Source organism: Aphelocoma coerulescens, chromosome 8, assembly GCF_041296385.1.
Source record: "Aphelocoma coerulescens isolate FSJ_1873_10779 chromosome 8, UR_Acoe_1.0, whole genome shotgun sequence".
NCBI classification, from domain to species: Eukaryota; Metazoa; Chordata; class Aves; order Passeriformes; family Corvidae; genus Aphelocoma; species Aphelocoma coerulescens.
Window position 1 is genome coordinate 14,976,285 of NC_091022.1, and position 24,720 is coordinate 15,001,004.

The 24,720-nt window shown below is 39.8% G+C and overlaps 1 protein-coding gene across 8 annotated transcripts in view; it reads left to right on the top strand.

Annotated features, from left to right (window-relative positions):
- The window catches only part of DPYD (dihydropyrimidine dehydrogenase), a 366,543-nt gene that overhangs the window by 298,493 nt on the left and 43,330 nt on the right, over positions 1-24,720 (top strand). For 7 of the 8 annotated variants that reach the window (XM_069022646.1, XM_069022644.1, XM_069022639.1 and 4 more), the window contains 2 exons: positions 889-1,031; positions 19,699-19,878. In XM_069022646.1, the coding sequence (XP_068878747.1) occupies positions 889-1,031; positions 19,699-19,878 (323 nt within the window). Of the gene's footprint in view, positions 1-888; positions 1,032-19,698; positions 19,879-22,731; positions 23,855-24,720 lie in introns of those variants that run through there. The other variant, XM_069022647.1, reaches the window with a different exon arrangement.

The following is a 24,720-nucleotide window of genomic DNA, read 5'->3' on the forward strand; positions in this document are numbered from 1 at the left end:
ATTAGGCTAAAGGTTCTCTAAATTAAGTAGAAATTTTAATAATGCAGGAGTTCTCTAGAGAAATCCCAACTAGCCTAAAAAATAACTGGCATTGTCATCTGTGTATGCTGTCCATCATTTAATGAGCAGCATCTCTAGGCATATTTTTAATACTTGCATACCATCAGTGGAAGGTAGTCAAAACAGATGCATTGCAGACACAGTGTATCGAGACTTTAATCATAATCCTCTAAATATAGCAGGGGGTTGTCTGACTCAACCTCTATGTACTATTTGAAATACAAGCTGCAGTTTTGGAGACATTACCATAAATGAATATACTTTATTCTTTTGAGAATTTGACTATCATATTAATTGTTAGAGGGGTCTTACTTAAAGAATTATCTGAATCTACAAACATCCAGAAGGAGAAACAAATAAAATACGAAATGTCAAGTGCAGTGAAATGGCACTTTAAACAACTTTTAGTTGAACATAAATAAATGAGATGTTTGCTCTTACTTGGATAGCGTTTATGTTCAAAAAATCAACCTGATTCTTTATGTAGAAACATAGATCTCTTTGTCTACAGTGTACTGTATGGTAAAGTATTGCTTTCTGCCTCAGACATTGTTAGTCTTTGTTTTGAGCATCAGCTAAAACGTTCAAGCTGACTTTGCAATGTTTATCCAAATGCTCGTGCCATTTTCTGTATTCCAGCCACATGCATAATTTGCTGTACAAGTGTTGATACCACTTGAAACACACTTGGTGTCAGTTTATAAATGAATAGGACCTCTGTGCCTCAGAATTAGATGTTAGTTCCTGACGTTGCTATTCCATGAGGGATGTGCAGGTTCCATCGGGGTCTGTGGGGCGTTGCTAACCCAATGTCCGGGTTTTCTGTAGGAAATGCTATCCGGCCCATCGCCCTCCGCGCAGTGTCTGCCATCGCCCGTGCCCTCCCAGGATTTCCCATCTTGGCAACTGGAGGCATCGATTCTGCTGAGGCTGGGCTTCAGTTTCTGCACAGTGGGGCTTCTGTCTTACAGGTACCGCTTCTTTCTTTAAAACGTTAACGTTCAAGTAATGATGATTAAGATCATAATGTATCTTCCTTTCAAACATTTGGATAGTGTGGGGTTTCTACCATTGAAAAGAATTTTCATTTTTTTTCACTTCATGCTGCTTGCTAGGAGACATTCGTTTCACATGGAGGAGGAGGAGCAGTTGCCAAAAGAAAACTTTGGGTGTTGCAATACCAATCTGGGAAAAGGCTAACCATGAGTTTGTTAGTACTTTTTATCTCTGGCTTAGAGGATTTAAAATTTAAGCATCTCTCACTTGTCATACAAACAGGGTTGACACAGAGGTAAGCTCGAGCTATCTGTTATTGCTGTATTTTCAGTTTTTGTTTTCTGCAAAGAGCCTTCTCAAGGTGAGAGGGCTTCCAAAGAGTACTGCATTGGTCTCACAGGGAGCCAGTTTAAAGTAATGCTTGTTTATGCAGGCATCTGTGTCCCTTAAGCATGTTCATTGAGGCAGGAGGTGTAGAGCTGTACCCCCTGCATGAGGTGCTGGCCTTGCACTGGAGTGAGGGGTTGGCTGCATTCAGCAGTCAGGCTGTTGGCATTGCCTGAGGGTTGGTTTGAGGTGCTGGCCAGACTGGCGTGGTTGGGTAGTCCCTGTCATGCAAGGAAGCCTTGGTGGCCTCGTATTACAGGCACCAGAAAATTGGCTGGAAATCAGCCCCTCACCTGCTCTGCCAGGCATGTCAGGGCACCATTGCAGCATATATGTTAGAAGGGCTGAGGAGCAGGTGGCCTTTATGTTATATTGCTCCATTGTATATTGTTATATTCTGGTAGATGTTCAGCTCCTTTATCTGTCCATCCCACTACAGACAACAGCAGCTGTGGATCCTGTGAATATGGGCTTTGTGTCACTCCATGGGATGACTAGAGTGGTTTCATTCCCACAATTCACTTTGACGTTGAAATTAGATTCAGTGTGACCATTCTTTTTACACAGCTAGAGTAACTGCTGAGATTAGTCATTTGTTTGCTATGTTTCACAAAAAAACAAAAAAAAACAACACAGCCAGCTCAATGTTTTGGTTTTCTTGGGTTTTTTTAATTGCACATCAAAGCTAGCATCTCTGGGAGCTGAAGCAGAAGGCTGTTTCTTTTTTATATACTTGCTATGTTCTTTGGATTTATTAATATAATTTCCTTTTTTTTTTTTTTTAGTTCTGTTAAAGTGATTCAAACTTTTTTTTTTGTGGACAGATAAAAGATGGACCTTTCTTACACAATTGGCAGCTTCTTCTGTATAAATACTAAGTAATGGTGCAAATTACAGCGTTTGACTACAAAAAAAATTAGGATTGGCAAGGAAATGTTTTTAGTGCTCTAGATGCATTTCATTTGCTATTGCTAATAGAGCTGCAGTTTCGATGGCTTTGTCTCAGCAATGTTACATGATCTCAACTGCACTGAGTGAAATAATTTTCTGTTCTATCTCTGCTGTATCTGTTTCTGGATGACTAAAAATCAAGAGGTTTAATGTCACTTTTTCACTTCTATTTTATATAGACAGTGTAGCTGTTTGTTTTTTTATTCTTTCTTTTCTTTTCCTGTTAGTTTGGCCCAATGTTAATGGGAAATTCTGAAATATAATTTAATGCAGATGTCCCAGTCAGTGCTCAAGAGAAAGACGATTTGATTTACAAGACATTAATTATTGTTTTCTTTTTAGTAGTAATCAAATTCTCTGAAACTGTCTTCCACAAATGACTTGGATCTATACAGATCTTTTGCCCTTTACAGAATAATTTCTCTTTTCAATGAATTTTTCCCGGAGATGGTGAAAAAGCTCTTATTTTGTCCTTAAGTTTCACCAGTATAACTTAAGTCATCTCTATAACTGATTTTAAACTCCTCTGGATCAAAAGTATCCTCAGTTTGAGTGGTTTATTTCTGTTTCACTAAAGTAGGGAAGTCATTTAAACTAACATCAGATAAATGGATTCTGAAGTGGCTGTGTAGGTAAGGATCTGAACTAGTTCAGTTGCATCTATTTTAAAATAAGCCTTTCGTAAACTTCATGCAAGATTGTGAATACAGGCCATAAGTCTTTCCCTCATGATGGGAAGGACAGATGGAAGGGAGAAGGAAAGGAGTAATCTCTGTAGAAAGTCATAGAAGAGATACACTTGCTGGGACTAGACTGAAACTGCTTCTCAGATGAGATACACTGTGATAGACAGAAGAAGACAGCCTTGTCTTCACAGGTCATCTTTGGAACCTAATTAGGATTATGAGAGTAATTTCCATTGTTTTCCTTCTAAATGAGGTCATACAAATAGCCAGCTAATATTCTTTTCCCTGAATCCCAATCTCTCTCACATATCTTTGGTATCTAATGCCCAACTTTCTCCTTCAGCAGTCACAACCTCTTTTGCTTACAGCTTTGACATTCACTTCTGCTTTCTCAATACCAACATACAGACCAAGTACAGAATTTGTAGATAGCATCAAATAAAGTGATCCACTGAATGGTTCAGTATTTAAGATTCATTGCATTCACAGCAAGTCCCTGAGTTAAGCAGGTAGAAGCTAGGACTGTATTGGGGTCATTCTATATGTGTCCCATAGCCTATCTAAAATATCTGTTTTGGACACTGTTGGAGGTAGTTCAGACTGACACAGTACTGCACATTTTGGGATCTGACTTCACATTTCCAAAACCACTTATATGGTTTATGAGGACTCCTTATGACTGATCCAGAGGCAGGAAGTGAGCAGCCTGGGCTTTGGCAGTGATGGAGTGATCTCTGTGCTCAGCTGTGCCAAAGAGGCAGTGGACTTAAAACTGGGGTGTGTCCCTGCTATCACCACCCTGTTACCCATCAGGATTTGTAAAGGGTAGGGATTGTCAGATCATCCAGCATTAAACATGGTCCCATCCCAAAGAGTAGCACGGACTGTTCTGATCTATCCATGGAGCCCAGCTCAAGAGCCTGGGACAGCAGCCCTTGCTTGACCACCGGGCTTCCCTTCATTGTGTCTCAACAGGAGTCCTGTGTCTTCTCTGCCATGGGAGCAGGACATTCATGACCTAGGATAATAAGGAGGCTTTGTGTGACTTGATTTAATTGCAATGTAGCATATCTGTTAGAGGAAAGGTTTATGAATAATAAATGTTCTTCCATTAAAAGCAAGATCAGGTTTTTCTCTGCAGCTATTTCACCTGCAATCAGTTCTCCATTATTTTTTCCAATTGCTTTTATTTTTGAAACACGGGGATTTATTTTCCATTTGCAAAATCATCATACACAGGAATGCAAGTCAGGAGTCAGGAGGTAAGCCATATTTTGCTGTATGCCATAAGCACCTCAAGTGGTATTAAGCAGATATATTAGGAAATGCAGTGGGGAGAGAGTTTCAGTAGTCAAAATATGTTCTATCCCCTCCTTTCGAAGATGGAGGGCAACATCTTAGTATTGTTACTCGCAAAAAGGTTTGAGTGTAAGGAATTTTGCAGCAGGTATGGAAAACACACTGGATCATTGTAGTCAGTAGTAGCTGGGCTTAATATTTTATACAGCAATTTAACAGAGCGTTCTTCCACTTTATGGACTTCAGAAACACCTGCAAAAAGACCCTACTTGTTTTTTAATCACTCGTTAAAGATGCTGAAACATTTCAGTCATTCCTCAGCTGATTCCAAGCACTATACTTTTTTAAACATACCTGAATCTACCAACCCCTTTTCAGTACAGGCATGAAATTTAAAAAAAAAAAGAAACAATTTTAATATGGAGATAATTCTGCACTCATTGTATACCAGGAGCTCCAGAAATGTCTAGAAGCATCTTTCTGTGATACATGTCATTATTACTTCCACTGAGGCCGAGGTATTTTATTTCTAATTTAAGTAAGCTTTTTTTTTAAAGCCCAAATTTATCGAAATTAGATGTACATCAAATTTTTTTTGCATGTTTTGCAACATGTGTGTGATTTACCATGTCACACTGATGGTTTGTTAGATTTTTGCAAGGTTATGAAAGAGACATACATTTTTTAAAGTCATCTTGATGCAGGAAATTAAAATGGGAAACAATTATAGAAAATTCCAGCGGAAAGAGAAAATGCATTATGGAAAAAGCAATAAAAGTGTAAAAATATTAAAGTAAAAATCACTTCACAGTAGCCTGTATGATTCAATTGTAGATCAATATTGTGTAGTTAATGCATTAGCAGTAGAGCATTAATTTGCAATTACAGCAGGTGATCTGATCCTCTGTGTTCTGTCCATTGACATAAATGACCTTTTGTTGAAAGAGATTCTGCAGTCATTATTTCTAGCAGATGTAACTAAAAAAAAGAGGTAGAACAAAGGGGCACTTTCTGAAGTATACTTGTTTCATGGTAGAACCTTTTAGGATTATATTCTGGTATGGAATACTTTGTTCATCTGGAATATTGGTCATTTTCATGTAAAGAATATGAATTCCTTTTCAAATAAATGTCTTTTCTCACGAAGTATGGAGGTCACACACATCCCCTGCTGCAGACATGGATGTCTGTAAAGTTTTCTACCCAGCAATGATTTAAAATCCACCCATGGAATGCTGCTTCCCAGTGGGGCAGCCTGTGGCTTTGCCCTGAGCCAGTTTTCAGACCCACCTTCCTCCGCCTTCATCTCCCTCTTCTCCTGGCTGGGATGGAGTGCCTTGCAGTCCCGTCCTGTGGGCACTGTGCTCTTGTCCTCACCGTGTTGTGTTCAGCCCATGTGCACTTGCTGCCTCCAGGCCTTGCCCCGTGACCCTCCTCATCTCTCAGGCAGGGGAAGAAGGTGGGAGTGTGCCCCCACCACAGGCAGAGCTGCCATGAAGCTGGATCTGCCCCATACCCTTCTTTCCTCCCAGCACCAGTGGGACCTCAGGGATGTGAGGAAGAGCAAAACAACTCTGGAAATGTGGCAGCCCATGACAGGAAAGCAATAGTGATGAGTTTTGCCTCTGTATGATAAACTCTCTCTCCAACATGGAACACAGTTGTTTTTGTGAGACTGCTTGTGGACTTTTAACATTTTGAGTGAGCCTTCTTGTTGGTACCTCTTTGGAGCAAAAGTCTCAAGGGATTCAGAACAGTTTGATTATTATTTTTTCTTAAGCAGGCTTTTTACAGAAGCATTTAGCTGAGAAATTTTTATAACAGCAGGATGGCCCTTTGTGTGTGAATAAACAGGCTTTTCCATCACAAAATCGTGGGACTTGATCTATGAGGCAGCATTGTTATTGTATTTGTGCAAATGTGAAACCCTGTAAGGAACTCTACTTTTTTTATGGCTACAGAACTGCAAAGTAGGGATCTGGTTCTCCATGCACTTCATTGCTATTCTTTTTAGCCCGTGTCAGTGTCTGTTGAAGTCAGTGAAGACTCTGATACCGTAGCTAAGTGAGGACTAGATCAGGCCGGAAAATTCTCATCCTGGGATTGCTATTTGTGCCATTTAATGCAGAGTGGAGAACTAAAAGACATTCAAATCATGGGCGTGCAGAGCAGGGGAGTGAGGGACTGGCCCTGTATTTTGAAGTTCCAGGTTAAGTTTATACTGACAACCACTGGGAAGAAAATACTTTGTCTTGCAATGAATAGCCATGATTTTGAATACAGACAAAGAGTTCTTTGTCTGAGCCCTGTATGAGGAGAATGAAGTCCCGTGGATTGCTGCAAGTCTCAAACAGCCACAGGGTGCCATCGGGGTGGCAGAGCAAGGCTGTGCTTCTCCTGCCTGGACTCCCAAAGACCCCACCCTTCCTCTGCCCCCTGCCCACACGGGGGGAACACAGGCTGCAGGCTTTGCTCTGTGCCAGGCAGAGAGTGCTCCAAGGGCGGATGAGCCCAAGAACAGGCACACTTGGGCACCAGCTGGACACTGTGAGGTTTTTGACACAGGCTGTAGCTTGAGGGGTAGAAGAACAAAACCTTTCTGTACAAAGCTGTGCACAACACAGAGAAGTTGAGGTGCTGGACCTAATTCTTCTCTCACAATTAAAACTGATGAGGGAAGAACAGGTTGCTGGATGCAGTGTCAGGCTACCAAAATGATACGAGACAAGATTCAAGGGATGGTACTTTAGACCCACCAAGATTTTTAAGAAAAAAAAACGCCACTTAAGGCAAAACCACTTTTCAGATGTAAGTCCTTTGATTGAGATAAGTGTAGTCTCCTGTAGAAATAGCAGTTTTTAGACTGTATTCCCAAAGAAACTTGATAGGTATTTGTACATCCATTTGAGTATCCTCCACCACATTTGAGCTTTGTGGCCATTTTCACTGAAATTTGCCAGAAGGTGGAAAGTGTTTTACTCTAACAGATTTTGAGAAACGAAAAAAGGCAGAGGAGAGAGAGTAGCTGCATTCCTTCACTGTAAGCACAAGCACACTATGAGCTCACCTTTATTAGACCTCTGAGAACCCGCATGGGACAGCGCTGTTAGGACCGTGTCAGCCACAGGAAAGGCTTTAATTGGCAGTCACACCTTATTAGACGTCAGAGAACCCAACCAGGAGACACAGAGCTGCTGGAAGCCAGATATCATTAGCTCCACTGCTCACAGAGCCACGCACTGAAAAAAGTCTTCAATGAATGCAGCACTGAATGGAGTGGCCGTTCTCTGCAGAGCTGAAATTTGCAGTACATGCAGAAACAAAAGAGGGAACAAAGTGCTGTTTGAACATGTCGACATGAAATCCAAAGAAAAATGAATGTGAAAGAGAGGAAAGAGTTGGGACAGACATACCCAAGCATTCACTTCTGAAAACATTTCATTATTTTCTGGTTTTTTCCTAGCCCGGTGCTAATTACAGAAATTCAACCTGTTCTCAACTGTCTGTCTTTGCTAATAAAAAAAAAAGTAATTAGAGGACTGCCACACTTGCTCCATTACAGATGATTGGGAGGGAAATTGCTAATTGATAGTGAGAATTTTCTGTGACAATTTCTTCTAAAGGAAATCAGAATTTGTCAAACAAAAACAATCTATGAAGTTTTTTGGTTATAGTAGTAAAAACCATCAAATTAGAACAGGTTTGTGGCGGTTTTCATTACTGATTCTTACATATTATTTTGCCATTTTTAATGAAAAGTTGCAATATTCAAATCAGCACATTGTAAAGTTACGGACTAAATTCAACACTAATAATGCCTTTTATTTTGTGCAGTTTTGCATTAGTTCTGCATTTTATTTGGAGCTGCTTAGGGGATTTATCTATTAGCTTTCCTTTATTTCTGCTCATTTCACCAGCTAGTAAATGAAGTCTGCATAGATAGGATTGTTATTTCATAAATTCATAAGAATGAATTAAAGCTCATTCTGTAACAATTGCTATTTGTCATTCTCATAATGAATTCTCATGCAAAGTAGTTTCAACTATCACTGTGTGGTAATAATTATTTACTAACAATTAGGTCTCAGTTGGGCATCAGCTCAAATGCTGTCCTTACACCAGTCACTCATGGCCTCTGCAGGGGGATTTGTTCTCCTGGGGACACTGGGTCTGCTCCCCTTTCCTGGGAGTTTGCCCTGCTTCCCTGGGGCTGGTCACACAGGGACTTTAAGAATTGAGGCAATGGGAAGAATAATTGCTTTGGCAACATGCTTTTCTCCATGTCTCCCAAGGAACCACAACATTGCTTGTCCTTTGAAAACGCAGTACTGCTACACCTATTTTTAATGTGGATTCACACTACTGATGTGGGTTCGTGCTGCTGCTCTCTTACATGAACACTCACAGAGCTCTTCTCCATGGAGATAAAAGCGCATTGTGTGAATTGACACCGAGTGAGTTTTGTTTAAAGTTTGCAAACTAAATGCAACATGGAGATGACTCTTCACTAGAGGCTTGGTTAATTGTTGATGAAATTGTAGGCAAGTTATTTTACTCAGCTCAGGTTGCTTTCAGACATGAAGCTAGCTCTGTTGCAGACTGAGTTCCCTTGAGTACGTGCAGAGGTGACTGAAAATTGAATCTGGGAGTGTACCCAGCTCCTTGTTGGATATTGAAAATAAATAGAAGGCAAGATAAGCACAGTGGAAAATGCTGTTTCTTTGTTCCTTTCTGCCATCTACAATAATTACTTAGGAAAATTCTTGTGGGGTTGCTTTTTTTTAATGTTATATGTGTTGTAACTGCAGGGGACTTGTTTTCCAAAAAGGGAGAATGTAAAGCATTCAGTTTTGCAAAGCTCTGCCGTCAGAGAAGTTCATCTTGGAAACATTGTCAGCCATACAAAGAAAATACATGTTTTAGAAATTTTCCTTTTTGTATCGTAGCAGCTCTGTTGATCTTTCAGTCAGAGGCTGTACCTGGCAGTGAAAGGAAGAAAGAGAAAGCAAGCAGTGGAAGAGGCTGTGCTCAGGGAAGGCATGGTCCTGGGGCCCCCACTGAAACAGGGATGCACTGCTGTGCAACTCAGCTTGGGGTTGGTGCTGGGCTAGCTGCAGTTTGGTCACTGATCTGTTGCTTTTCCCAGTGTCAGAGCAGTGGGTTTTCTGCCCAGGAAGGAGGGAGCAGTAAGTTTTTTCCTGCTACAGCACAAGCCCCCTGACACAGCTTGATCTGGCTGAGGACAGGTTCTTTTATCCATGCAATTAGAATAAGAGAAACAGAGAAAGCATTTTTCTAAGCTGGCATTTCGGAAGCTGGCAGTACATTTTAGGAAGGGTTTAACGTCCTTCAATATCCTGAGTTATGTTGCTGCTTTTCTTGCTGATATTTCTTATTTGGACTGAGATAGGTAAAACAATCCCTAAGGAAATGTGGAAGTGGGTTTTTATCTCAGACACGAAGGATTCACAGGGTCAGAACTATTTTGTTCACATGAATCTCACTCTTCAATGGACACAGCAGCTGCTGCACAAATTCGTACAGGCAAGCTGATAAAGGATGAAAGTAATTTTAGCTGAAATATAATGTGAGAGTACTAGAGGGAAAGACTCACAAGGATGAGGGGTTAATCATTGCAGGACTGAATTGAGGTTCCAAAATGGAAAAATTTCTTTTCTGTTTGATTTTGAGAGGTCTGCAGCTTTCAAAATTCTGGTCACAGGAGGATGTCCCTCAGTAGATGGTTCTCATTAGAATTTGTTGAAAATTTCTTGGAGGAAACTGTTTTTCATTGACAGATTTTATTCAATCTAAATAGATCTGGGGTTAAGTCCCTGCTGAGTCTTGATTCAGAGTGTCCTGGGATGGACACTGAAGGTCTAGCCTGGATCTGTTAAGCGTTAATGAGCCTGACTATTGCCAGTGATCAGGGAATAGTTATTCTGCCATAGGAAAGTTTAAGCATGGAAAAGTTTTCCAGTTTAGACTGATAATCAAAATTCTAAAAACGTGGGGAATTAACACATTTAAAGAAAAAAATATTATTTGGGTGAATCAAATCTGTTTCAATCTTTTTGCAACATATTTTGGTTTTGACCTTTTCATTCCAATTAACTTGGATTGCAAAACAGACATTTTCAAGTTAAATGTAGCCATTGCATTCCATGTTGTCAAACAGCACATATTGGTAATTCTGAAACTCTTTTCCCCACGTTATTCAGAACAGCGTTGTTTTCTGAAAAGCATGCTTTCCTAGAATCATGCTCATCTCTGACAAATGCACCTTTCCAAAAATGGGATGACAGACCAACTTGATTCCAGAGATGATGGTGTTCCTGTGGCTGGCTCTTGGATAACAAAATATTAAAAATACTGCTAACTTCTGTGTCATGTTAGTTGATGACCTTTGTCATCAAAACACCATATCTGAGTGACTTAACTGGTACCTGCTATAGAAATTTCTTTGGAGCTGGAAATGGGTCAGATAAATCTACATCTACCTGACACAACTGGTGATGCTGTCCCAGCAGCTGAAGAGAGCTGGGAGAGCTGAAGGATTTCATTTCCACAACAGTACTTGTAAGAGAGAGACGAGACCTTTGGGTGTTAATAAATGAAATATGATGTATTAATATGAAATATGAATATAAATATATTCAGCATATATTTAAAGATAGTTGTAGAGCCTCTATATGTGATTGGACTGTTTACACAGGGGAGTTAGTTCATCTGCTTTCAAAGCTATCTTTCATTTTGTAGATCTGCAGTACAATGATACGATTTGCTATACATGGCTGATTATGAAGCTGTTTCCCAGACTCCTCAATGCTCAAGGCATGTGGAATCATATTTGTTTTCTTAGGAAAGATGATCACAATCAGCACTTTTATCGGGGTGTGTGTGCCCACCTACTGCATAAAGGTCCACTTTGTAGTTCCAAGAACTGACAGAATGCTTTAGTGAGATAAGGAAATATAACCATTCCTCTAGGGGTGGTTGACAGGGAAAAAACCCGCAGTTACCTCAGGGAGCCTTCTGAAAATTCTTGATTTATTCTGCATTTCCCCTCTCAAAGACACGGGATACAAAATTGCTTCGTTCAGGGTCCCTTGATAAGTACCAGTTTCCCACTCCCAAACACCCAGTTTAGCTATTTAGATCAAAGATACATTAATTGGCAATGGAGAACTTAAGGGGAGGAAAGATAGATATGAATAGGCTAGGAATTAATGTGTTGGATAACATTCCTAAAGGATCCCTTATAGTGCTCTTATCTCCTGCCGTGCCCTCGTCTGATAAGTGGCTAATGGATTCTCGACTTTTTTCTCCTCCTTCACTGTTGGCCACTCACAACTGCCCAGGGTTGCTGGAGTGCAGTACATGAACAAGATCTGTCTTGCAGCCCCCAAAATCAGGTACTTCGAGGTCTCTCTGCCAGGAAGAGTAAGCCATCACCTTGGTGCTAGAGAAGCTTCTGAGTAAGCCTGTGTCAGGAGCCTGCTGTGGCTTCAGCACATGCTGTGGGCTCTCCCTGCTGCCCAGCTGCTGCATCCATATTTCCGTCCCTGCGGTGCCTGCCTCGATGCTCCCTAAGTGCCAGCTCAGCTCTGCTTGACACCATGTCAGCATTTTGTTGTCCTGTTGTAGAGAGGACCCAAGCTGTTGCAGGAAATACAGTGTTTATCCCATAAGCTTGTCTTGCGTGGGCTGGAGACCTTCTTCTCCTTTTAACTAATTTTGAGCTCCATTATTTACTGACATTAGCCTGTACTTCTGATTAGAATGACAAATTTATCTCAAGATTGTCTGATAAAATTTCTTGAGGTATAACAAAATATCTGAAATACTTCACTGACTTACTGAGACCCACATGGCATAGGACTATCCAGTCTTTTTTATTTTTTTCATTATAGATTTTTTAAACCTTATGTGAATGGTCGCCTACTTTGCAGAGCCTGGAGTTATTAGCATCTTTGAATCTTTCTTCTGTGCGTTCTCCCTCAAAGTGTCACTAGTAATGAAACACAGAATTTTAAAAGAAACATAAAGATTTAGTTAGAAAGTTAGCTGCGCTGAATTTAGTTAAAATAGAAGTGAGTTTAGGCCTGGCTAGAATTAATTAAAGGTTAATAGTTAGTTAAGAAGAGCCCTCAGCTCATTAGGACTTCAAGTCTTGGACTCAGTAGAGTCCAAGATTAGTTGGGCTTTTTTCCCCATAATTCAGACAATTCATAGATGTAATATTTGAGTCCTTGAGACTGCTCCCTGAAAGCTGTACTAGACTCTGAAACAAATAGTAGTTCATTAGCTCATGTATATTGGTTCAATTGTAATCTTTTAAAAAGGCTATCAGCTATCATGCAATTCAGTTTTGTGTCTTGATCCAGTATCTGAAGACTTGTTAAGTAACATCCCATCTGCTAACCTATATCTCTAGAGTCATTTAAGCAGCTAATGTGAGTGAATCAAATCATTCCATCTGTACTATATCAATATTTTGGAAGCATTTTCCTTTCATAAATTTGTCCTTTAAAACCAAGAGTCTCGAGGTTTTTTCCTGAGACTGCACCACATTGTCTGATAAACCACTTCCCCTACTGTTCTTAATCCTACAACCCTGTAGCAGAGGTAATAATTAGATAGAAAGGATAATTTAGGCGATGCATTTAATGTTCTGGTAAGTTGGTGTTCAACGAGACATGAGGAGGAGGAACCATCATTATAGAGGCAGCCTTTCCATAGACATTGGTATCCTGAAGATTGTACATACAGAAACCTCTCTCAGAGGAGATTTTATTTGTCTGCATGCTCTCACATTGCAGCTCTTGCCACATTATTATGAGCACTGTCAGACAACCAATGCAGTGTCTGCTGCTTTTTGCTGTGGAGATCTGGGCACATCTAAGTTATTGTACAGGGGCTAGAAAACCTTCTCATTTCCATAGGCAAGAGCATATAGATTGCATGGACCAGAAAGAGCTTCCTCTAGTCAAGTCAATTTTTGCTACCTGCTTTTGAGAATAAATTCTAATTTGTATATATGACTCACCTAGATTATCATAATGCTGTTACCCACTACAATAAAATTAATCATCTTAATGTTGGCAATTCCTATACATACACAGGTGGGCACAAATAGAATCTTAATCAATAGACACTAATCAAGAAAGCAGTAGCTTCAACTATACATTAAATAACAGCTCAGGCATTCATAAATGTTTCTCCAACGGGAAGGTGAATTCATGTCTTCAATACTTATCAGGAAGAATTTTTAATAGAAAAAGCTTCTGTAGAAAGATGATTAATGCTAAAATTGAAAATATATTATAATACAAAACAGAAAACCTTTTATTTACCATTTGAGCATACCAGTAAAAATATTGCAAAGGGAGTCAACCAAATTAATGGAAAAGCACAATTGTTAATGCATTGTAAACCCTCTCACAGGTATCTCAGAGGAATAATAGTTCTTTATCCCTTTGCTATGGTCAGAATATTAGAAATTGTGAAGTCAAAGGCCAATTTCTTAATCAAATGACATTTTGAGAGCTATTTTATTTACAAATCCTGTGCAGTTTAGAACCAAAGCTGAAATAAGTCTCCATCTTCTGGGGAAGCAAGATGGCATTCTGCTAAATGCTAGAATTTTATCATTTGAAGGGGAAAAAAGGCAAAAAGAAAGCAGCCAGTGAGACCTACGAATATAAAAGCATTTGAGATCTCAGAAGGAGCTTAAATCAATGCACTGCCACAGTTACAGCACAGATGAAAGAGCCTGCTGTCTCAACTGCCAGGAAACTACTTAGAAACTCTCACTTTGATTTTTTTTTGGTAGTCCGTTACATTACCACTAAATGCAATATACGGAGACATCACTGCTTTGATGTTGTACAGCTACAACAAATGGAAACTAATATGGTAGAACAGTCAAGCTATGTAATTTGCATTTGTATATACAAATATATACCCATCAATCTTCTTACTTCTAGACCGCTTATCACTGCCACCCATCTGCCTCCTTACTGATACTTCTGTTTTCATAAAACTGACAATTATTTTACACCCATGTCCTGAAGAGAGATACATGTATTTCAGAGGGGTGTAAAAAATTAAAATTTTCTCCAAGCTATTGTCTCCCAGAACAAATTCTTCACTTGCAAAGGGTTCTAAGAGTACTTGGAAACAATTTCAAATTGGAGCACAACAGCTGCCAGAGCTTACAGAATTTTTGTTCACACAGATCTTGTCACACTAAGAATACTTACTCTCTTCTTGAAAAACAACACATTATTGAACAGGCTAGATTCTCTGACCTGCTCCAGTCTATACTGATCTAGCAGTATGTGAGATTATACACAATAGCTCTTGTTAGGTGAAAGTAGTGTAGGGAAAAGTACGCAAGCATGTCTAGATCTGCATCTCCTCTGTGGCCTCTGCTGGAATCCCAGTTATTGATGGAATAGGAATAATGCAGATAGGGACTAGGGTTCGTTTTTGGCACCATCTTCCCCATCATCACCTCTCCAGCTGGGATTTTGCTATATAATAATGAGTTTCTGTAAAAACTGAAGGTCGTGGGGCAAGAGAGAGTGCACAGCCTGAAGAGGACTTCACTGTTTCCTCTTCTAGTGTTACTGAAAAACATTTCTCCTCTACAAGATCTCCCAAAGGGAAAATGCAGTGATAGCACTGAGCGGGAGTTACTTTACTGGGTGATCTGACTGGAAATGCCTCAGGCACATTGTCCACATCCTGCATGGATGGCACAGGTCTTCCACACAGTCCCTCAGGACATGCCAAAGTTTGGACAGGAACCACATCCATTTTTGTAGAGAGTGGAACAAAAATAAAATTTAATGTCTGGGTATTTTTCCCATTGCTTCTAGAACGCAGACTGTGGACAAAACTGAAAGGTCTTACACAGACAGAGCTCTCAATAAACAGTGCAGGGGATTTACCTCAGTAAGCACTTCAGAAACTGGCATCTCTGTTGTGTAGTGATTCTGCTAACAGCAAAGGCGTCTACAATGTTTTGTGGCCGGCGTGGAAGTACTTGTCACCAGTAATGAACTTTTTCTTCAAAATATGTGAATTAAAAGTTTCAGATTCATGTGAATGTTTAATAACAATCTTGTAACATGTAAAAATTATTTTACACAATAATGATCTCTTTACAATTTGCTCCAGTTCCTCAAGTAAGACTTGTAATGTCTCTAGATCCTGGGACTAAGTTAGACTCAGTTTTTACGCTTATTTAGTAACAGAGCAGACTGGTCATTTCTTATGAAAGACATCAGCAGGGACCTTTGCATGCCTCTCCCATCATTGCAGTTTGCAGAATCGTTTTACTTAGAGCCTTAACCTGTGATTCATTTCGCATCACCATTCCCCAGTGAGGTAATTTGGTGTGTGTTTACCAACAGCAAAGCAGGCATTGTGTCTCTTAGTATCTCAGACATGTCTGTAAAGATTAGAACTGTAACTTACAGTTGCAACTTATGCTGAGAAGTTTTAGATTTCAGAATACTGAGAGCACATTATAATTGATCATACATTGCACGTTGGCCTACATCTCTTTTGGGATATAAGGGGCAATCATTGGAGTCTGGATCTGTGAGAAAATGAGGGAGATCCAATGTTAAAATTTAAATTGTAGCAGTTCTACTACTGGGACAGAGCCAGGCAATGCAGTAAAACCAAGCTTGTGCAAACTTACCTCCCTGCATATTAGTGCAATGTGAATACACGTTACCTTCCTAAACAGGAAAAATGTAGCACCTTCCACTTCTAGTCCAAGTTCTAGTCCAATGCTAGAGACCAACACAAGCAAGACAGCAGGACAGCACTTGTCAGCAGTACAGCTGACAGCTTCATTGTGACCTGGACTCTGTCCCAATAGGATGCTCCACAGGGCCAGTCTCACATCTTCCACAGAAGATGCTTTCTACCTAAATGTTTCAGGTGAAAGTCTGGGTCAGTGAACAGCTGAATGTTAATTTACTCATTAAACAGATCCACTTGGATTATTTAGGATTAAGGGATATTAAACAGGTGCCATCCCTGCTGTGCAAAGTCCCGGCACTGCTGCTTGCCAGAACCTGGGCTGATAAACCCCACAAGCAGCGGATCCAGGCGCGCTCTGTTCCGTGTACTCGTCCATAAGCAGCTTCTGTTGGCCACAGGATACAGAGCACTGCTCTGGCACAACACGGCAGAGGTGTGTTCTCACTTGTGAAGTCTCAGTGCTGTTCAGGTTTTTGCTTCAGGGTCTAAAGGGAAGCACATTCTGCTGTGCTTGGTGGGTACCAGCCTGATGCTGAGGAGAGGGGCTGAGCGGGCAGGGCTGGTTGCAGTTCCGGCTGCTGCTCCATGGGTGTGTGAGGCACAGACAGCAGCCCTTACCCAGCACTTCTCGCCTTTATCTCCTCTTGAGGGGGTTTAATAAGACATTAAAGGAGAGGTGGTAGCAACCACTTTGAGTACAGCAATATCTGGGCTGCAGCAGAGGGGGCTTGGGCTCAGCATTGAGCTTTGCAAGGGAGGCAAGTGCCTGTTCCCAGTGCAAGCAGGAGCAAAGTGGGGGCATTAATGAGGTGTGGAGATGGGTTGGTTCAGTTCTTCTGTGATTTTTCCGGATGCCTGAGTTTGAGTCTCACCTGGTCTATTGCCCTGCCACTTCTCTTGTGCTGAAAAGAGTCATTTAAACTGGTGATTCAGAGGCAGCCAGGTATGATGCTAAAAACCTCTCTCTGTGGTGTGGAAATTGTCATGGCTGATGGGTCATGGTGACCTTTTATCCTGACTTTGTTCGCCACCTTTTAAAATTCAGCAAAGGCTTCTACACTGATTGATGGAAGATACTGTAAGCCTAAAATACACATCTCACTATGTGATATGTGCAACATAAGAAATGTTAAAGCTCAGAATTTTGGAATTTGCCAAAAAAATGGCAAAACAATTTCAGTTGGTTTTGTATGTGTTAATGCTTGAAGCTGTCTTGTTCTAGGAAAGGCCCATAAACATAAGCACTTGCTTTTATCCAGTGAAATCAGTGAAAGGCATGTTTGGCTAATTATCCACACCACTGGGCGCCACAGTCATAAGGTTTCTACAGAAGAGGAGGATTGTTTGAGATCACTTGCTTGGTTTAAGCCTTTCCATTTCATGTAACATTTTTCTTTGGTGCAGAAATTTACATTTTTCTTAAAAATTGCACTTTGCCTTCTGTTCTGGAACTTTCTTGGCTTTCCAGGGAAAGCAAATAGTGCACTGCTTATAGAATCACATGGATCAAATAGTTAGCTCTTAGTGTGTTATTATCTTCCACACATTTTTATATTATTGCAGTTCATAACACTGCACCACAAGCTGGAAAACAGTGAAAGCCTCTTTATTTATAAGGTTATTACAGGTATCCTCCAGTGTATCTCATGTGTATACATCCTGTCAAAATATTTCAGGATTTTGACAAAAGTGTTTGAACTTGTTTCAAGTGACATGACATGGCTTTTAACTGGCTTTTTTTTACAGTTTTAGTATCTTTAAGAGTAGATCATAAAAGTGTTACCCATACACAAAAAAAACCCAGAGAATTCCTTGCTGTACAAAAAGGTTTAAATAAGCATCAGTGGAGTTTTACAGTTAAATAAATTGTATGGGAAATTATTATGATGCTCTCTATAATTGCTCTCAAAAAAAAAAAAAATCTTGAAGCCTGTGGAAGGTGTAACAGACCTAATTAATACCCACACTGTTTCTCCAGAAAAAAATTTTTTTTTTAATGTAAATGGGCTGCATAGAAAATGTTACTGTGCTTGTTTTATAGCTTGCCCTTATTTTTTTTTCTTATTCAGCTGTAGTATATGGTATTTCCCAATGTGATGTGGAACTGTCTTCAGGACTGCAAGTTGTATTGTCATTTGTGAAATTTGGAAAACAAGAATATATTTCCTGTGCTTTTTAAGTGTTGATGTCAATTATGATCTAAAGTGTGTTTTTACATCCAGGAAGTGTGGATGTGTTTGTGCATGTCTGTGTGCACCAGTTCATGTTCTAAAGTAGGTGCTATTTCATTGTTGTGTTCACTATGTGTGCATGGAGTCCAGGTATCATCAAGAACATTCCTTTCAGCTTTTACAATAAAAGCTGAATCAGAGGCTGAAAACACTGACACATCTGGAATTTCAGAGCATTTCCAGGGACTGATAATTAATGGCACTCAATCAACCCTGTACCTCATCACTGATGGCTGATTAGAGTTTAGCTAATGAGAAAGTATTCAGAGAACAGTCAGGGATTTTTTATTCAGTTGTCATTTTGGTTGGGGATCTCTGTGGGTTTAAGCCTGAGCTGATATCCCCGACCTGCCCTAGAAGAACCCATGTAAATGGTCAGACTATTTTCTGCTGTCATTAGTTTTGTGTTACACATTAAGCTCTGCAGGTCAGAGATCACTACTTTATATGTTTATAAAGCTATATTTCTGTCTGTGTTTCTAAAGTATCTAAAAGACAGTGGCCTGGCCTCCCAGTTGCACTGAATGGCAGAAGGGGATTGCTCTGTTCTGTGCCTGGCAATGCTCACCCATAATAAGTCACCTTGATGAGTGCTGTTTGCTGAGACACTTCCACTGGATTCAGATTCATCTCAGGGCTATCCAGTGGAATGGCAAGAGGCAGTGGGCACAAACTGAAATACAGGAAGTTCCATTTAAATATAAGAAAAAAGCTGCAAGGGAGATGGAACACTGAACCGGGTTCCCCAGAGAGGTGTAGTCTCTGTTTGGAGCTATTCAAATCCTGACTGAATACAGTCTTGGGTAGCTTCCTGTAGCTGACCCTTCTCTGAGCTGGAGGTTGGACAACACGATCTCAAAATATGCTTTCCACTCTCAGCAAGTCTGTGGTTTTGTGATTTGCTGGGCTGGGACCTAACTGGCTATGCCTGAATAGAGCAGGCTGGGGGATAGCACTGAGTGTCTGCAGGCAAAGGGCTGAGCACAGGTGGTAGTTGGTATGCCAGTGTGCTGGTGTGCTCAGTATCAGCTCCCCAGCAGGCACACCTGGGGCTGGGCTTGTCTCTGAACTGCCCTCAGGTCTGGTCCAAGGGCTGCTGCTGGTGTTACTAAGCCCTTTCTTTCCCAAACTGCAGTGGTGGTATCATGACATAGAATTACGCAGATGATAATCCTGAATTCTTGTAGTTCTTTCCCAGTGGAGGTGCAGGAAGGGTCACCTGAAAATCAGTAAATCCAAAGAGCTTGCTAATTCTGTATGCTTCTCTGCCAGGATGGTGCTGATAACTGACTTACATTTTGTAGGTGTGCAGTGCGATCCAAAATCAAGATTTCACTGTTATTGATGACTACTGCACTGGACTACGAGCTCTTCTTTACCTGAAAAGCATTGAGGAACTTGAAGACTGGGATGGACAGAGTCCTGCAACCATGTGCCATCAGAAAGGAAAACCAGTACCGAGAATTGCCGATCTGATGGGAAAGGTATGTTGTTTTATTGCCATTCCTGTATAATAACACCATGTCTTGGTTTTGAATGTAATTCCATAATCATTGTATGCAGTTTCTGCTACTTACCTTGATTAATCACTGCTGCTGTCACAATTAGTCACCAAGTCATCTTCCTTCTGAATATTAACAAATATGTAGGCAGCTTAAGAAGACAAACTTGAAATGATTTGATATGGGCTAACATTTTTACTATAAATACGATCTCTTCACGTGATTCATAATAGCATGTCTTAAAAAAAAGTATAGGATGTAAAATTACAAATGCATTAGAACAAGTTTTGGAACTGCTTGTTTTAATGAAACTCAACTCACTTCAGATTGATCCCAATATTGTCCCAGAAGTTCCTGGGTGTTCCAGCCAGGGTGCAGCATTCAAGAGACATGCAAAAACCCCCTTGCACTGACTCCAACCAGCTGAGACAGGTAGTCACAGACCAGGTGCTAGTTGGAACACTAGATCGGGTAGGAGTGGTCCTTCAATCACCATACCTGAGCATCTCATGGTCTTTCATGTGTGCTGATGCCCAAACCTGCAAGATAGTGGAGTTCCAGGTGAGGATCAGTGACACCAGACAATTTAATAAATTCTACAAGCTCATTTAAACCTAGAAAGTCTGCGATGAAATAGGAATGGAAATGATGGTCAGCATGAAATCCTAACCTCTGGACTGTCTTTCCTCTCTGCTCTAGTAGTTCCCTGCTACAAAAGCATTTTTGGAGGTTTTTGACAGATGCAATGGGTTGCAGCTGCCCCAGTCCTGCTCATCCCTCCACCAGGGCACCTGCTGATCCGTGCTGAGAAGCAGGGAGGTGTAACTGGCTTCCTGCTGATGCCCAGCTGCCTCCTGCTCTAAGCAAAATACCTGCACAGCAGGGAAGCCAAGCTTTTGTTTCTGGTTACTAGAGGGGATCACTTTGAAGACTGATTTCAGTTATACATCATGCCTATTGATTATCCTTCCAAAAATCTGATGTACGACTGTTGAAAATGTTGTAAAAAGTAAAGAATTACAAAAGAATAGGATTTGGAATGTCAAATGCCTCCAAATCTCTGCTTATCATTGCTGATGACTGGAATTGGATTTAGCAGGAGATTAGAGACTCCTATATTGTTGTTGTTCTCTGTGGAGCTCTGAAAATTATAACATTACCTTCAAGGAGGAAAGACAATCCTATTCCTAAAGCTCTGGATAATACACTGCTTAAAAATAAACCAAGATATAAGCAGTTTCATTTTCATCTACTTATGTTAAGCAGTTAAACCAGGCTCAAAGGGTTATAGCTAAACTTCTTTCCTTTAACACCTGTGGAAACCTACACAGCATTTCCAAGTCATGTTACAGATTTGTTGTAATTCTTCTTTAAAGCTGCACTCGGTGTTCTTTGTATTACCTTTGTATTTTACTAAGCAGACAACCATTGACAAAGATGTTTCTCATGTCCTTTTGAATAAGGAAAAGAAATTGTAATTCTTAGTCTTTTTTGCTTGTCACTACATCAATAATTAACTTTAAAAAGGTTACGAGAAAATATGCTTTAAGGAAGCATTTAATAATTCAAAGGAATCTTGACTTGAAACAGGTCACATGAAAAAGAATAAAAACAAAGCCCTATGTAATCTTGTCTGGCTGGCTCTGTTAGACATTTAAAAGACATATAGAATATAATTGTGTATTTGTATTAGCACTGAATTACATCATTGTAACGTTGCTACTAAATAACAGGATTTAAAGTTAAGCAGGATGCATCGTTGATGAGCTATTGATACATTCTAGGCATAAGCTCAGGATGTCCAGGAATGAACAAGGGAAAAGGAAGAAAAATAATATAACTCTGGTAACTGGAAATACTATGATAAATGATCCTACTAGGGGCAATCAAATACAAAGACTTGATATCATTAATATTTATAATATCATAATTAGCAAGACTGTGCCTAAGCAGTGTTATTAGTGTAACTAATTATGTTATCATAAACTAAGTTTGCAGTATTGTAGGAATCAGTATTCTTACTTTCATAAATTATTATCAATATTGGATTTCATGTACTTGTGCCTAGTAAATTTAGTTAAGTACTGTAGTTTCATCTCAATTCAAACACAAATATCTAACTTGCATGGCAGCAAGTCATAACACCCATTTGTGATTCTCTTCCTAAAATGAATTCACTGAAAAGCATGTCCTTACTCTTTATTTGGAACAGAGAAAATAACCTATTGCTATCTTCTCATTGATAAAATAATGTGTGGGAATGTGTATGTTATATATGAAGTAAAATGTGACAGCCAAAATCCTGCCTCATAGAAACATACAAGGAGCTGTGCCAATTTGTACTGGTATATACTATGAGATGAAATGCAGTGAGACCTTGTGAGAAGCTAAACAGCAAATACACGTGAACATTGGCATTTAAAAAAAAAAAAAAGTGAATTTGCTGATTTGATGTGTTGTGGGTTTGGTGCAGTAAATTTAAAAATATACAGGAGTCATCCCCCTTTTTGTTACAAGATTACTATTATTTCCAAATAGAATCACAGGGATAGGAAGTTCAGACATTTGACATTTTAATAATAAGGAACTGAAACAGAATTATTTTCCCCAGCATGAAGAACCACTTGCTTTCTGATTTTATACAAATTCATTGAGCCTCCACAGTTCTAAACACAGTATGGATTTAGGAGCCATTCTGTTCCTGGATAAGTATGTTCTCAATGGTATCTGTTTTGATTCACAGTGCAGTATTGAATGTTAATGTCTGTAGTTTTATATAATGGTGAACTATTCTTTTTCTAATTCATTTTCTGTCCTGGTTTCCACATCAAACAGATGCTGAGTGCAGAGTGTTGCCACAGGAGAGTGACACAGTGGAGTTTTGTCATGAAATATTGTAGTATTTGATGACTGGAGTAAACTAAAAGATAAATACTTTCTTCTAAATGGTACACCTGACCTCAAACTGAAGCTGTCTTGCCATGCAGTCACCAGATAAATGATGAACTGAGCAGTTATCACTGTCCGGTGTTACATTTATCACAGTAATTTCCTTCCTAAACAGAGAGAATACTGAAAGTACTGTGCTAAATAGTGTAATATAACAAGCAGTTAAATAGCAAACATAAAATTCTTTGGCTGAAAAAGAGATTCATGTTGATTAGTATCTGTTCATCCTCCTGCATTAATGAAACTAATACTTCCGATAATTTATAGCCCTTGAAATATCAGAAGCATCACAACACTGGAAAATATTTTGGAAACTTGAGTGCTCTTTTTCTGTTTTTCACTGTTGCAGAATGTATTTATTTTTGTATGTACACCCTAAATTTATCATCTTTGAGCCAGTGGTATTTATTTTCTGATAGTCTTTTCAGTAGCTTTTCCCTTTTGCTAACATAGCGGTTGCTGCCGGAGCCATTGTCCAGGATGTGACCTGTGGTACTACACTACCTGTAACAGGAGTGAGATTTCCACTTAGAAATGCCAGCCTCACTGGTTTCCAGTCACTGAATGTTACAGTTTTCCATAGTTCTACCAACTGTACTTATTTTTTCCTGTGGCTGTAACCATATCCACAACAGCTCCAAAGAGAGTCCTAGCACAGATGCTGTGTCAGACTCACAAAGATGGCCAAAGCCAGAGTTCTGGGCTTCCTTCCTCATTGCTCTTCAGATGGCTTATTTAGTTGGGTTTTGGGTTTGTTTTTTTTTCTGTGGGAGGACCTGACACTTGAAACCTTGGCTCAGATGACTGTCATCAATATCAACTGTGAATCACCTTTGCATGGAATAAAACTTGTCAGCTTGTCTCAGGTTTAATCTCGGTGTGCAAATCTTGATGCTGAGATGAGAGAATGGCAAGCTAATGATGACACCACACTGCTTCTCACTGACTCCTTCAGGGAAGAACTTTTGTAAAAGCACACTTACCTCAGAATGAATTTAGGACTGAGATCAAGTGCATGATGCAGTCAGGAAGACAGTTGAGATGTAGTGCACACTCTTACAACCCAAAGTTATTAGGGTGACTGCATCAATGAGAGTAAGGGCATAGTTGGTCTCCTTACAATACAAAATTAACATAATTATGTTTTAAAATAATGTTCACAAGTTTCTCAGGAAGATACATGACCAGGAGCGATAAAGAGAACTCTGTTCTCACTAGGTATCTGAATGAGGTGTAGTATTCCCCAGAGATGCAATCTGATCTCCTGTGTGTCTCACTGTCTCACCTTGTCTGTTTGTTACAGGACTCTCTTACTAGTTGCTCACTGATCTTAATCCAGATAGCTGAAGTGATTATGTCCCAGAAATGCACTGGTGTCAGCTGGTGATCACAGAAGTGGTACAGTATGTCTCTGTAAAAACTTCCATTAATGGCAGCTGTAAAAATCACACCTAAGGCAGTGGCTGCTATACATGCCAGGTAGCTAAACAAAAATATGGCCAGTTATTCAGTTGGTAGGTGTGGGTTTATAGGAAGAGAGAAATACATACGGATGTTTCATACTTTCAGCACCAGGAGTTATGCAAAAGTGAATTTTGTTTGATCATGTCTAAATGATAAAAAATTAAAAATAACAACAACTAATCATTTAAGCATCTTGATTCCAGAAATATACAAAACTCCAAACAAACTGTGGACAGTTCTCAACTATTAAGGTTGTGCTGTACTAAAAATGTTAAACTTTTATCTAGTAAAAACACATTTATAGACAGTGGCTTTATTCCTCAGACAGATGAGAGAGAATGATGCTGTACATGCACAATGTATGACTTCAGTGAAATTTCATCATCTTAAACTTCACAACCTTCTGATTTT